This window comes from Salvelinus fontinalis, chromosome 34 (assembly GCF_029448725.1).
Source record: "Salvelinus fontinalis isolate EN_2023a chromosome 34, ASM2944872v1, whole genome shotgun sequence".
NCBI lineage: Eukaryota > Metazoa > Chordata > Actinopteri > Salmoniformes > Salmonidae > Salvelinus > Salvelinus fontinalis.
Window position 1 is genome coordinate 35,828,134 of NC_074698.1, and position 15,397 is coordinate 35,843,530.

General features: G+C 46.6%; 1 protein-coding gene across 1 annotated transcript in view; it reads left to right on the plus strand.

Annotated features, from left to right (window-relative positions):
- The first annotated feature begins 31 nt into the window (after positions 1-31).
- The window catches only part of LOC129833981 (glycogen [starch] synthase, muscle-like), a 28,677-nt gene continuing 13,311 nt past the window's right edge, over positions 32-15,397 (plus strand). The window contains exons 1-7 of the mRNA XM_055898798.1: positions 32-236; positions 4,737-4,855; positions 5,973-6,154; positions 7,893-8,084; positions 13,664-13,849; positions 14,536-14,680; positions 15,070-15,187. Of these exons, the coding sequence (XP_055754773.1) occupies positions 4,738-4,855; positions 5,973-6,154; positions 7,893-8,084; positions 13,664-13,849; positions 14,536-14,680; positions 15,070-15,187 (941 nt within the window). The 5' untranslated portion in view covers positions 32-236; position 4,737. The remainder of the gene's footprint in view (positions 237-4,736; positions 4,856-5,972; positions 6,155-7,892; positions 8,085-13,663; positions 13,850-14,535; positions 14,681-15,069; positions 15,188-15,397) is intronic.

The window sequence follows — 15,397 nt, forward strand, 5'->3', positions numbered from 1 at the left end:
GGCGTTACTTTTACCGATACAACCCCGCCCCTTTACGTGCAGTAATCCGCACACAGGCGTTAGTTCATTTTGTCCATCAATATGACATACTGTGCATTAAACCAATGTGGATCTCCAGCATTCGAGTGAGGCTTCCGCCCCCTCTGCTATCTCAAGTTTTTTTTGTTGATTGATTGAAACAGATGCCAATGTTGCCATAGCTTGCTTTACCGAACTTGGTACAACACCGGTTTAGGGTAAGTAACCTGATGATAATTCCATGTTTTCTGGAACGTATAGCCTATGAGTACGTGTATTATTGCAGAGGTAAGGAGAGCGTCCTCTGTATCGCGATGTGTTTGCTGTCATAGTCACACTGTGTTCTGGCCGGGCAAGCAGTCTTTCCTGATACAGCGTGTCGTCGCAATGTAACGGATGACAGTAAACACGTTACATTGTAATCATTATTAGTAACAAAGCGGTATTTCATAATTATCAGTGATAGTGTGTTGTTCGCTGCTGGAGTGTTTGTGTCGGAGGTGTGACTGAGCGGCACGAGCGAAGAGGAGGCCTCAGACAGTACTAGTAGCCATCAACCTGTTCCCAGGCAGCCCTACAGGCATCTTTAGGATGTATACTGAACTTCATTCATAGTCAGGAAGAGACAGTAGCCTCAGACAGTACTAGTAACCATCAACCTGTTCCCAGGCAGCCCTACAGGCATCTTTAGGATGTATAATGGACTTCATTCATAGTCAGGAAGAGAAAGTAGCCTCAGACATGGTCAGTGTGACGTAGACTATCATATATGATTTATATTACCCTGCCCTGGGCCGAGTGGGTCTCCTCTGTCTTTTACAGCTCTACCATTCAGCACATTTGTGTGTGTGTGTGTGTGTGTGTGTGTGTGTGTGTGTGTGTGTGTGAGAGAGAGAGAGAAAAGAGGGAGAACATTTGCTCGATCACCACAAGTGTGTTACACTACAGTGTTATGACCTGCTCTATATGAAATGTCTCTACATGGCCAACAACAGTCTGAAACCATGGGAGTTGGTTTTGCCTGAGCCACAGCATGCCAACAGTCAACCACCCGTGGGTTGCTGCAACTAGTGTCGTTTATCACCCTGCAATATTTCATCATGGTGCTGTGTGTCACCAGCATCGTTTGTTGTCCAAGCTATTTCACAAAAGCTGAGGGGTGTGTGTCACATTCAGTATTTCTCTGGCATGACAAGATTGTCTGGTCAGAACATGTCACTAAAACAGTGTAGTAACTTCCTGGTCCTAGGCTCCACTCAGCACCCATCTGCACCTCTCTCATCCTCTCGCTCCCTCCACCTCTTCTACCTTACCCCTCTCTTCCCCGTCCTCTTCCTCCCTCCACCTCTTCTACCTTACCCCTCTCTTTCTCGTCCTCTCCCTCCCTCCACCTCTTCTACCTTCCCTCTCTTCCTCTCCCTCCCTCCACCTCTTCTACCGTCCCTCTCTTCCTCGTCCTCTCCCTCCCCCCACCTCTTCTACCTTCCCTCTCTTCCTCGTCCCCCCCCCTTCTCTTCTACCTTCCCTCTCTTCCTCGTCCCCCCCCCTTCTCTTCTACCTTCCCTCTCTTCCTTGTCCTCTCCCTCCCCCCATCTCTTCTACCTTCCCTCTCTTCCTCGTCCTCTCCCTCCCCCCACCTCTTCTACCTTCCCTCTCTTCCTCGTCCTCTCCCTCCCCCTCCCTCCACCTCTTCTACATTTCCTCTTCTACCTTCCTGCTCTTTTCTTCCACTACTCGACATTACAGTTGATGAGTGTACTTCCACAAATATTTCACTCTTTCTCTCACACACACACAGATCACATTCTCTCTCACACACACCCATATGCACACACACTGCATACTGTCTCTCTCATTCTCACACACACTCCTAGAACCCCATAAGACACAGAAGAGCTAATTGGAACAGCCTCTTCTCATTGACTTTTTAAAGAATGAAGGTGTGTGCCAGTCTGGCAGTTCTTTGGGCTGTGAAGGAGATTGCCAAACACTCAGCTGCCCAGCTGCTCTCCAACCGATATGCTGGTCTCAACACATCTCATTTGAACATAAACCAAGTCTCCCATTCTGACGTCATTTTTATCCAGCCTTCTCAGTTTGCAAAGTAGACCAGTGAATCAGTCAATCAAATGTATTTAATAAATCCCTTTTGACATCAGCAGCTGTCACAAATACTTCTACAGATACCCAGCCTAAAATCCCCAAAGAGCAAGCAATGTGGAAAAAGTCCCACGGGAGAGAGGTGTGTGTGTGTTTTGTGTATGTGTGATATATATATCCCCCGCCACATAGACTATAGGAGCATAGATGGGGACACAGTAATAACTGTTGCAGTGATGAATAAATACATGTTCATTGGGGTGGAGGCAGAGTAAAGACTGTGGGGGGTGGGGGGGGGGTGACCTTAGGGGGAGCAACAGACTAAATGACCATTGAAGGGGTGGGGACCAAGTGAAATAAAATCTAAATAATCATTTTTGACTGCCATATTTTCAGACCACGACGTCCCAGTTCTCTCTAAGCTGAGTGACTGAGGTAGTTGTAACCATCCACTCTCTCAATGGTCTTTGCAATCTGGGCGGCAGCTAGTCTAGTGGTTAGAGTGTACTGAGGTAGTTGTAACCATCCACTCTCTCAATGGTCTTTGCAATCTGGGCGGCAGCTAGTCTAGTGGTTAGAGTGTACTGAGGTAGTTGTAACCATCCACTCTCTCAATGGTCTTTGCAATCTGGGCGGCAGCTAGTCTAGTGGTTAGAGTGTACTGAGGTAGTTGTAACCATCCACTCTCTCAATGGTCTTTGCAATCTGGGCGGCAGCTAGTCTAGTGGTTAGAGTGTACTGAGGTAGTTGTAACCATCCACTCTCTCAATGGTCTTAGCAATCTGGGCGGCAGCTAGCCTAGTGGTTAGAGCGTTGGACTAGTAACCGAAAGGTTGCAAAAACGAATCCCCGAGCTGACAAGGTAAAAAACTGTCGTTCTGCCCCTGAACAAGGCAGTTAACCCACGGTTCCTAGTTCGTCATTGAAAATAAGAATTTGTTCTTAACTGACTTGCCTAGTTAAATAAAGGTAAAATAAAAATCCCAGACCTATGCTGGAACATTGTTAACATTGTGGGAGACAACCCATCTGCCTAGGGAGACCACTCCCAGGGTCTGGTTGTATATGGGTGGTTGTTTATGGGTGGTTGTTTGGGGGTACAGAGCATGGTGATGACTCATGATGTCTTTTTAAGTCTAGAAAGTTCCCCCTGTACCACTGACCAAATACTGTGGTATATGGGCCTACAGCATCATTGATGGCTTTTGATCAAGTTATCAGATTTGGATACAGTACTTTGTACACACACACACACACACTTAGATGACCTGGGTTGTGAGTTGAGTCAGTCATGTCATACAGTGTGTTCATGTTAACTCTTCTGTTTTGGGGCAGCAAACACAGACATTTCCTTCTGCATCTTTATCTCACCACTGCATTCTACTCTTTGTCATAGGAGACAATGTAAACAAGCTGTGTATAGCTTCTAATGATGCTTTAAAATAGTGTATATTCAACCAGCAGATATTAAAGGCTATACCACCAGCGGTACGCTAATGATAAGAATAAGAAATTACTTTATTGTTCATTTACATCAACATTTATTTGGAGGTCAGGATACTGATATGTAAAAATGCTGGAAAGTGAGCACACACATTCACTTTAACCCGTAACCTCACTGACTCTACTCCTAACCAATGGTAACTTTAAAACCTCACTCCTTAACCTCACTGACTCTACTCCTAACCAATGGTAACTTTAAAACCTCACTCCTTAACCTCACTGACTCTACTCCTAACCAATGGTAACTTTAAAACCTCACTCCTTAACCTCACTGACTCTACTCCTAACCAATGGTAACTTTTAAACCTCACCCCTTAACCTCACTGACTCTACGCCTAACCAATGGTAACTTCTAAACCTCACCCCTTAACCTCACTGACTCTACTCTTAACCAATGGTAACTTCTAAACCTCACCCCTTAACCTCACTGACTCTACTCCTAACCAATGGTAACTTTTAAACCTCACCCCTTAACCTCACTGACTCTACGCCTAACCAATGGTAACTTCTAAACCTCACCCCTTAACCTCACTGACTCTACTCCTAACTAATGGTAACTTTAAAACCTCACCCCTTAACCTCACTGACTCTACTCTTAACTAATGGTAACTTCTAAACCTCACCCCTTAACCTCACTGACTCTACTCTTAACTAATGGTAACTTCTAAACCTCACCCCTTAACCTCACTGACTCTACTCTTAACCAATGGTAACTTCTAAACCTCACCCCTTAACCTCACTGACTCTACTCTTAACCAATGGTAACTTCTAAACCTCACCCCTTAACCTCACTGACTCTACTCTTAACCAATGGTAACTTCTAAACCTCACCCCTTAACCTCACTGACTCTATGCCTAACTAATGGTAACTTCTAAACCTCACCCCTTAACCTCACTGACTCTACGCCTAACTAATGGTAACTTCTAAACCTCACCCCTTAACCTCACTGACTCTACGCCTAACCCCATTTCTTTTCCACCTCAATGATGACCCCCATGTCTAACTGTACATCTTCAGCGATTTTATCTCTGCCAGCTGAATGTACCCTTCCTTCCTAAAAACAATGTGTCTCTCATGACATGTCTAAACCATGTGTGTTGTTCTTCCTTCCCAGCATGCCTCTGGCTCGCAGCCTGTCCATCACCTCCCTGTCGGGGTTGGAGGAGTGGGATGAGGAGTTTGACCTGGAGGACGCTGTCCTCTTCGAGATCGCATGGGAGGTGGCCAACAAAGGTATTACTGTGTGTGTGTAACGACAGTATTTTAGTAGTAACTCTTGGTTCTGTGTGTAACGACAGTATTTTAGTAGTAACTCTTGGTTCTGTGTGTAACGACAGTATTTTAGTAGTAACTCATGGTTCTGTGTGTAACGACAGTATTTTAGTAGTAACTCTTGGTTCTGTGTGTAACGACAGTATATTAGTAGTAACTCTCGGTTCTGTGTGTAACGACAGTATATTAGTAGTAACTCTTGGTTCTGTGTGTAACGACAGTATATTAGTAATAACTCTTGGTTCTGTGTGTAACGACAGTATTTTAGTAATAACTCTTGGTTCTGTGTGTAACGACAGTATATTAGTAATAACTCTTGGTTCTGTGTGTAACGACAGTATATTAGTAATAACTCTTGGTTCTGTGTGTAACGACAGTATATTAGTAATGAATCTTGGTTCTGTGTGTAACGACAGTATTTTAGTAATAACTCTTGGTTCTGTGTGTAACGACAGTATGTTAGTAATGAATCTTGGTTCTGTGTGTAACGACAGTATATTAGTAATGAATCTTGGTTCTGTGTGTAACGACAGTATATTAGTAATGAATCTTGGTTCTGTGTGTAACGACAGTATATTAGTAATGAATCTTGGTTCTGTGTGTAACGACAGTATATTAGTAATGAATCTTGGTTCTGTGTGTAACGACAGTATATTAGTAATGAATCTTGGTTCTGTGTGTAACGACAGTATATTAGTAATGAATCTTGGTTCTGTGTGTAACGACAGTATATTAGTAATGAATCTTGGTTCTGTGTGTAACGACAGTATGTTAGTAATGAATCTTGGTTCTGTGTGTAACGACAGTATTTTAGTAATAACTCTCGGTTCTGTGTGTAACGACAGTATATTAGTAGTAACTCTTGGTTCTGTGTGTAACGACAGTATTTTAGTAATAACTCTTGGTTCTGTGTGTAACGACAGTATTTTAGTAATAACTCTTGGTTCTGTGTGTAACGACAGTATATTAGTAATGAATCTTGGTTCTGTGTGTAACGACAGTATTTTAGTAATAACTCTTGGTTCTGTGTGTAACGACAGTATGTTAGTAATAAATCTTGGTCCGTGCCTCTGTGCAGTTGGTGGGATTTACACAGTGATCCAGACCAAAGCCCGTCTGACAGCAGAGGAATGGGGAGAAAACTATTTCCTGGTTGGTCCGTACGTGGAGAGTAACGTCCGCACCCAGGTGGAGCTGATCGAGCCCACCAACCCTGCCCTTAAGAGAGCCATAGACAAGATGAATTCCAGTGGATGTAAGGTACAGACCCACACAGAGACCCACACAGAGACCCACACAGAGACCCACACAGAGACCCACACAGAGACCCACACAGAGACCCACACCAGTTTGCTGGCACTATTAAAGGACTTAAAGGGGAAATCTGCAGTTACTTCATCCATTTTTGGACTTAGAAGTTAATATGTACCCATTTTGATTCTTTAAGAATATAACTTATAAATGCCTCATGAGCTTAGTTTAACTGTCGTACCCCATCAGAACCCAAAATATATAAGCTTGATTTACTCCAATCTTTGTAAACATAAACAAACACCGTATAAATCAAACATGGTTTAAACTATCAGTGTTGTATCATGGATGGTCAGTCCTTGTGTCCATAGCTCTGAGTTTGAGTGGTTACATTTCCCCAGCCCCACCCCTCAGCTTTTTACCAAACTGCAGATTGTCGCTTTAAAGGAGCTACATGTAACATTAGCACCAAATGCAGCAAAGGAGTATAAATCCATGAGACTAAAACTAACTTTTTAGAACCCAGTGTGAAGTTTCTAATTAGAATTTTTACCTCAACTAGCCTGTGTGTGTACAGCTTCCTGAATTACCATTGGTTCTCGATCGTGACGTTGACAACAACAGAAAAAAACATTAGCTATACATAACTTATTCACGTCCTTGCAATTTAAGTTTTTTGGGATTATGATGAGGTTAAAAGCAGTATTATTCCATTTTAGGCATTTCTAAGCAGTGTCCTTCAGTTTTTAAAAAGGTTTGATCAGTTACTTCCTGACGTCAACCTTGCCTCAAAAGCCCCTGTGCACCCCAAGACCCCACCTCACACTGGTCCATGGCATTGGCCTTTCCCCAGGACACACACACACACAGTCTTGTATAACTAACCTTGTGGGGACACACAAGTCAGTCCCATTCAAAATCATATTTTCCCTTACCCTAACCCTAGTTCCTAAACTTAATTCTAATTCTAACCTTAACCATAAACCGCCTAGAAATAGTCTTTGACCTTGTGAGAACTAACAAAATGTCCCCAGTTGGTCAAAAATACATTTGTTTACTTCTGGTCCCCACAAGTATAGTTGAACACGTCCACACACGCACATAGTGTCCCTCTTTCTCTCTCTCTTTATTTCACTCTATCCTTCACTCTCTGTCCTTGTCGTTCTAATCTCTGGTATTTCTGTTAAAAGGTTAAAGGCTGTATCAGTGTCACACACACTGCTGTCTATTTCTGGTAGGCAGTCTGTAGCGTGTGTTTAGTGTGCATGTGTAGTTCATATGTGGAAGTGTGTGTGCCATACTGAGTCACTCCTTGGCATTCTAGGTGTGCAGGGTCATAGCAGTGCAGTGCACCATGGGAAAGCCCTATGTAGTGAGGTCAGATCATTTGATTGGATGAGAGCGATACTGTGCTCTAATCGTAATCGTCCTTACTTGAGGACTGGAAGTTGTGTAAGTTGTGTACTGGGCAACGACAAATAAACATATACATGTCAAACACTCTAGGTCCAGACTGTGACCACATTGAAAATATGCTAGTTGTGTAGCGACACAATGGCTAACAGCACCAGACCATGTCTGCCTGGCTAGCAAGCTACTTTAAAAACACTGACCCCAGTCTCTTTCTCACCCCTCCTCTCTCTTTCACACTCTCTCCCCCTCCCCCTCTCTCTCTCTCCCCCCCCCCCCCCCTCTCTCTCTCTCTCCCCCTCTCTCTCTCTCTCCCCCCCATCTCTCTTCACCCCAGGTGTACTTTGGTCGTTGGCTGATTGAGGGCAGTCCATACGTGGTGCTGATAGATGTGGCGTTCACTGCCTGGAACCTGGATAAGTGGAAAAAAGAGTTGTGGGACAACTTCTCTATCGGGGTGCCCTGGTTCGACCGCGAGGCCAACGACGCCGTCCTCTTTGGCTTCTTGACCGCCTGGTTACTAGGAGAGGTGGGTTGCTGTCAGGGATAATGGGTTACTAGGAGAGGTGGGTTGCTGCCAGGGAGGGTCGGGGATAATGGGTTACTAGGAGAGGTGGGTTGCTGTCAGGGATAATGGGTTACTAGGAGAGGTGGGTTGCTGTCAGGGATAATGGGTTACTAGGAGAGGTGGGTTGCTGTCAGGGATAATGGGTTACTAGGAGAGGTGGGTTGCTGTCAGGGATAATGGGTTACTAGGAGAGGTGGGTTGCTGCCAGGGAGGGTCAGGGATAATGGGTTACTAGGAGAGGTGGGTTGCTGTCAGGGATAATGGGTTACTAGAAGAGGTGGGTTGCTGCCAGGGAGGGTCAGGGATAATGGATTACTAGGAGAGGTGGGTTGCTGTCAGGGATAATGGGTTACTAGGAGAGGTGGGTTGCTGCCAGGGAGGGTCGGGGATAATGGGTTACTAGGAGAGGTGGGTTGCTGTCAGAGATAATGGGTTACTAGGAGAGGTGGGTTGCTGTCAGGGATAATGGGTTACTAGGAGAGGTGGGTTGCTGTCAGGGATAATGGGTTACTAGGAGAGGTGGGTTGCTGTCAGGGATAATGGGTTATTAGGAGAGGTGGGTTGCTGTCAGGGATAATGGGTTACTAGGAGAGGTGGGTTGCTGTCAGGGATAATGGGTTACTAGGAGAGGTGGGTTGCTGTCAGGGATAATGGGTTACTAGGAGAGGTGGGTTGCTGCCAGGGATAATGGGTTACTAGGAGAGGTGGGTTGCTGCCAGGGAGGGTCAGGGATAATGGGTTACTAGGAGAGGTGGGTTGCTGTCAGGGATAATGGGTTACTAGGAGAGGTGGGTTGCTGCCAGGGATAATGGGTTACTAGGAGAGGTGGGTTGCTGCCAGGGAGGGTCAGGGATAATGGGTTACTAGGAGAGGTGGGTTGCTGCCAGGGAGGGTCAGGGATAATGGGTTACTAGGAGAAGTAGGCTGCTGCCAGGGATAATGGGAGGGATAATGGGTTACTAGGAGAGGTGGGTTGCTGCCAGGGAGGGTCAGGGATAATGGGTTACTAGGAGAGGTGGGTTGCTGTCAGGGAGGGTCAGAGATAATGGGTTACTAGGAGAGGTGGGTTGCTGTCAGGGATAATGGGTTACTAGGAGAGGTGGGTTGCTGCCAGGGAGGGTCAGGGATAATGGGTTACTGGGAGAAGTAGGTTGCTGCCAGGGAGGGTCAGGGATAATGGGTTGCTGCCACAGGGAGGGTCGGGGATAATGGGTTGCTGCCAGGGAGGGTCAGGGATAATGGGTTGCTGCCAGGGAGGGTCAGGGATAATGGGTTACTAGGAGAGGTGGGTTGCTGCCAGGGATAATGGGTTACTAGGAGAGGTGGGTTGCTGTCAGTGATGATGGGTTACTGGGAGAAGTAGGTTGCTGCCAGGGAGGGTCAGGGATAATGGGTTGCTGCCAGGGAGGGTCAGGGATAATGGGTTACTGGGAGAAGTAGGCTGCTGCCAGGGATAATGGGTTACTGGGAGAAGTAGGTTGCTGCCATGGAGGGTCAGGGATAATGGGTTGCTGCCAGGGAGGGTCAGGGATAATGGGTTACTAGGAGAGGGGGTTGCTGCCAGGGAGGGGCAGGGATAATGGGTTACTAGGAGAGGTGGGTTGCTGCCAGGGATAATGGGTTACTAGGAGAGGTGGGTTGCTGCCAGGGAGGGTCAGGGATAATGGGTTACTAGGAGAGGTGGGTTGCTGTCAGGGAGGGTCAGAGATAATGGGTTACTGGGAGAAGTAGGTTGCTGCCAGGGAGGGTCAGGGATAATGGGTTGCTGCCAGGGAGGGTCAGGGATAATGGGTTACTGGGAGAAGTAGGCTGCTGCCAGGGATAATGGGTTACTGGGAGAAGTAGGTTGCTGCCATGGAGGGTCAGGGATAATGGGTTGCTGCCAGGGAGGGTCAGGGATAATGGGTTACTAGGAGAGGGGGTTGCTGCCAGGGAGGGGCAGGGATAATGGGTTACTAGGAGAGGTGGGTTGCTGCCAGGGATAATGGGTTACTAGGAGAGGTGGGTTGCTGCCAGGGAGGGTCAGGGATAATGGGTTACTAGGAGAGGTGGGTTGCTGTCAGGGAGGGTCAGAGATAATGGGTTACTAGGAGAGGTGGGTTGCTGCCAGGGAGGGTCAGGGATAATGGGTTACTAGGAGAGGTGGGTTGCTGTCAGGGAGGGTCAGGGATAATGGGTTACTAGGAGAGGTGGGTTGCTGCCAGGGAGGGTCAGGGATAATGGGTTACTGGGAGAAGTAGGCTGCTGCCAGGGAGGGTCAGGGATAATGGGTTGCTGCCAGGGAGGGTCAGGGATAATGGGTTGCTGTCAGGGTGTGTCAGGGATAATGGGTTACTAGGAGAGGTGGGTTGCTGCCAGGGATAATGGGTTACTAGGAGAGGTGGGTTGCTGTCAGGGAGGGTCAGGGATAATGGGTTACTAGGAGAGGTGGGTTGCTGTCAGGGAGGGTCAGGGATAATGGGTTACTAGGAGAGGTGGGTTGCTGCCAGGGAGGGTCAGGGATAATGGGTTAATAGGAGAGGTGGGTTGCTGCCAGGGATAATGGGTTACTAGGAGAGGTGGGTTGCTGTCAGTGATGATGGGTTACTGGGAGAAGTAGGTTGCTTCCAGGGAGGGTCAGGGATAATGGGTTACTAGGAGAGGTGGGTTGATGCCAGGGAGGGTCAGGGATAATGGGTTGCTGCCAGGGAGGGTCAGGGATAATGGGTTACTGGGAGAAGTAGGCTGCTGCCAGGGAGGGTCAGGGATAATGGGTTACTAGGAGAGGTGGGTTGATGCCAGGGAGGGTCAGGGATAAAGGGTTGAATGGGGATAAGGGGGGTGTGGCCTACACACTGCTCACTGTTATAACAGGGAAGTAGGTGGTTCTAGCCCAGTGGTCACCAACCTTTTCTGAGTCAAGATCACTTTTGCAGTCAAAAAGCAAGCTGAGATCTACTGCTCAGATCGTTTTCTTTACATTAACCCACACAGTTTAGTAGGAATGAGGTTTGGGCAGTAGGCCTAATACGTTATCACAGCATATTGGCTATATGATTGGCCTGCCATTATTGTTAATCAGACCATATTATATTTCAAAACTCGAGCTTTGATAACAAAATAGATCCGTTGGTTTAGCACCTGTCCCAGACCTGTTGTTTTTCAACTCTTAATGATCAGCTATGAAAAGCCAACTGAAAATTATCCATGATTATTATTTGACCATGGGTTAACCTCACTTATGAACATTTTTGAACATCTTGGCATAGTTCTGTTATAATCTCCACCCGGCACAGCCAGAAGAGCACTGGCCACCCCTCATAGCCTGGTTCCTCTCTAGGTTTCTTCCTAGGTTTTGGCCTTTCTAGGGAGTTTTTCCTAGCCACCGTGCTTCTACACCTGCATTCTAGCTGTTTGGGGTTTTAGGCTGGGTTTCTGTACAGCACTTCGAGATATTATCTGATGTACGAAGGGCTATATAAAATAAAATTGATTGATTGATTGACTTGTAAGTCACTGTGGGGCATGAATTTAAATAATTGTATTTTTTATTTTACTGGACTAATGGTACCTGCATCTGACGGTCAACGAGGTCAAATCACCACGTCACTGGTCTTCAGGTCGGAAAGTCAGAGCTCTAGAAAGATGCCCGAGTTTCCGACTTGGAATTCCGAGTTAGATGACCGTTCAAAACGATTTTTCCCAACCACCTCTCACGGTCCTTGCTCTCTCCTTCCTTTCCTCCGGTGAGACTGACCAGAGAGAGGGGACAGCGTCTCACGGTCCCTGCTCTCTCCTTCCTTTTCTCCGGTGAGACTGACCAGAGAGAGGGGACAGCGTCTCACGGTCCCTGCTCTCTCCTTCCTTTCCTCCGGTGAGACTGACCAGAGAGAGGGGACAGCGTCTCACGGTCCCTGCTCTCTCCTTCCTTTCCTCCGGTGAGACTGACCAGAGAGAGGGGACAGCGTCTCACGGTCCCTGCTCTCTCCTTCCTTTTCTCCGGTGAGACTGACCAGAGAGAGGGGACAGCGTCTCACGGTCCCTGCTCTCTCCTTCCTTTCCTCCGGTGAGACTGACCAGAGAGAGGGGACAGCGTCTTCCACCTGATGGCCAAACTCGGTCGCACCGCATCTGCCTCATAGACAAATTCATGTTGTTCCTATGACCAGAGAAAGTGAATTATTCCTTCATATTAAAATCGACACGACGAGCTGCTAATAATAATAAAACGCAGTGCTATCGGTACTTGGCTCCTCATTCATTGCAGCCCGAGCAGAAGTACGGAGATGCGCGTATTGAATATAAACAGTGACAGAGCTGAATATAAACTTAAACACTCATCATAACAGCAGCTCTTTGCTGTATTCGTTGACAGTCTCTGTTGTCATGGTTTTAAAAGTGATTAAATCTTACGTAGACTAGTAGCCTTTTAAACTTGGCTGTGCCCAGGGTCATGGAAGCTCTGTAGCCACGGTGATTTGAGCTTTCCAATTGGGCAGCGCAGCAGGTGCACTCGATTTAGTCACAGATTTGCCGGGTATGCAGAGTTTGTCTCATGGGAACACTTTGCTTACCCGGTGCGCAGGACTTTTGAATCAAGTGCACCTACCAGCAACAGCTCAACAAGATTTAAAAAGGAGCGCAAGCCTTTATCGTTCGTTGGCTTTTCTACAGAAATATTTAATAGACTAGGAATGCTTTGAAGATGGACCGGTTGGCGACCACTGTTCTAGCCAGATGAATAATGACTTGTGTCAGTGCAAGGTTGCAGTTCATTAGTAACAGTATTCTGTATAAGGTTCCGTATTAACCCCACATTGTCGTCCTCCAGTATTCTGTATAAGGTTCCGTATTAACCCCACATTGTCGTCCTCCAGTATGCTGGCCCATTATATTAACGCCACATTGTCTTCCTCCAGTATTCTGTATAAGGTTCCGTATTAACCCCACATTGTCGTCCTCCAGTATTCTGTATAAGGTTCCGTATTAACCCCACATTGTCTTCCTCCAGTATGCTGGCCCATTATATTAACGCCACATTGTCTTCCTCCAGTATTCTGTATAAGGTTCCGTATTAACCCCACATTGTCTTCCTCCAGTATGCTGGCCCATTATATTAACGCCACATTGTCTTCCTCCAGTATGCTGGCCCATTATATTAACCCCACATTGTCTTCCTCCAGTATGCTGGCCCATTATATTAACCCCACATTGTCTTCCTCCAGTATGCTGGCCCATTATATTAACCCCACATTGTCTTCCTCCAGTATGCTGGCCCATTATATTAACCCCACATTGTCTTCCTCCAGTATGCTGGCCCATTATATTAACCCCACATTGTCTTCCTCCAGTATGCTGGCCCATTATATTAACCCCACATTGTCTTCCTCCAGTATGCTGGCCCATTATATTAACCCCACATTGTCTTCCTCCAGTATGCTGGCCCATTATATTAACCCCACATTGTCTTCCTCCAGTATGCTGGCCCATTATATTAACCCCACATTGTCTTCCTCCAGTATCCTGGACCATTATATTAACCCCACATTGTCTTCCTCCAGTATGCAGCGCAGTGTGAGGAGCCTCCCCATATCCTGGCCCATTTCCATGAGTGGCTGGCAGGCCTGGGCCTGGCGCTATGCAGACAGAGACAGTTGCCCGTGGCAACTATCTTCACCACCCACGCCACCCTGCTGGGACGTTACCTGTGTGCCGGCAGTGTGGACTTCTACAACAACCTCGCCGATGTGAGTGCATCTGTGTGGGTGTGTTTGTGTGTACACATGATGATGTCATGATCTGTGGTGTGTGTTGGTCAGGGTTGGGATGTCATGTTTACTATGTTCTGTCTTTGTGCATCTTCACCATCATTTACAGGTAACTGACCTCACAGTAAGTGTTGTGGGTCATTCTAGGTTGTTTGAAGGTCAGTTGTGTCACCCTAGCTAGTATATTTAACCCTGATCATAAATCAACCCCTTACCCTAGTCCCCTACTTAGTATTCAATAGTGTAGATCTGAAAGGGAACTATTACCAGACTGATGATACCAATCTGATCCTTCCAGAGTTACGTAAGTGTGTGGAATGTGGCGCGGGCAGGACCGTAGCATTTTTACCATGTTGGTTTTTAGCATCTAGTCTGTCCTGTTTCATCGACCCTGGATTTCTCCACTAAAACAGTGAAAGCACTTATTTGATGTGCTATTTACTTGACCCACAACTGCTGAACGTTGTGGGTCAGTGTCTCCCAGCCTCTTCACCATAGCCACTACTCTAGATCAGATCGGATTGGATAAGCTTTGTTTTATGATCAAAAATAATTGAGAATACATTTTTTTGCAAGTTATTTATTCAAATAACTTTATCTCATAGTAGGTAATAGCTTAGTCTTGGTGAGTGGAATTGACGATTTGGAATTGTCCTCTGTCTCAGTTCAACGTGGATAAGGAGGCGGGGGATAGACAGATCTACCATCGGTATTGTCTGGAGCGGACCGCGGCGCGCTGCGCTCATGTCTTCACCACCGTCTCTCAGATCACAGCCGTTGAGGCAGAGCACCTGCTCAAGAGGAAACCAGGTGTGTGTGTGTGTGTGTGTGTGTGTGTGTGTGTGTGTGTGTGTGTGTGTGTGCCTGTCACAGGAATTCCAGTCAAGTCTCTGTTTTTTAACCTTTTAACCTCTTTGTTTGTTCTTAGTTGACTGTCTGGCTAACCTCTCCTGTTCTCTACCTCTCCTCTCTCCTGTTATCTCTACCTCTCCTCTCTCCTGTTATCTCTACCTCTCCTCTCTCCTGTTATCTCTACCTCTCCTCTCTCTTGTTATCTCTACCTCTCTTCTCTTGTTATCTCTACCTCGCCGTCTCCTGTTCTCTCTCTCCCTTCCCTGTTCTCCCTCTCTCTCTCTCTCTCCCTTTTACCGCTCCTGTTCTTCCTCTCTCTCCTTCTCCCCCGCCACCCCACCCCACAGACATAATCACCCCTAACGGGCTGAACGTGAAGAAGTTCTCTGCCATGCATGAGTTCCAGAACCTGCACGCCCAGAGCAAGAACCGTATCCAGGAGTTCATCAGAGGTCACTTCTATGGGTCAGTGGGTTCACCACCCAAACACAAATATACTATATATACATACTGCTGACCCACTGGGCACAGAGGTCATTTCAATGTCTATTTTTGATTGTCATTAGGTTGAGTTGTCAACTAATGTGAATTCAATGTGATTTCAACAAAACATGATCACCATCACATTGGATTTAGGTTCAAAGTTGGGTGAAAAAATCAGAAATTCCCTTATGT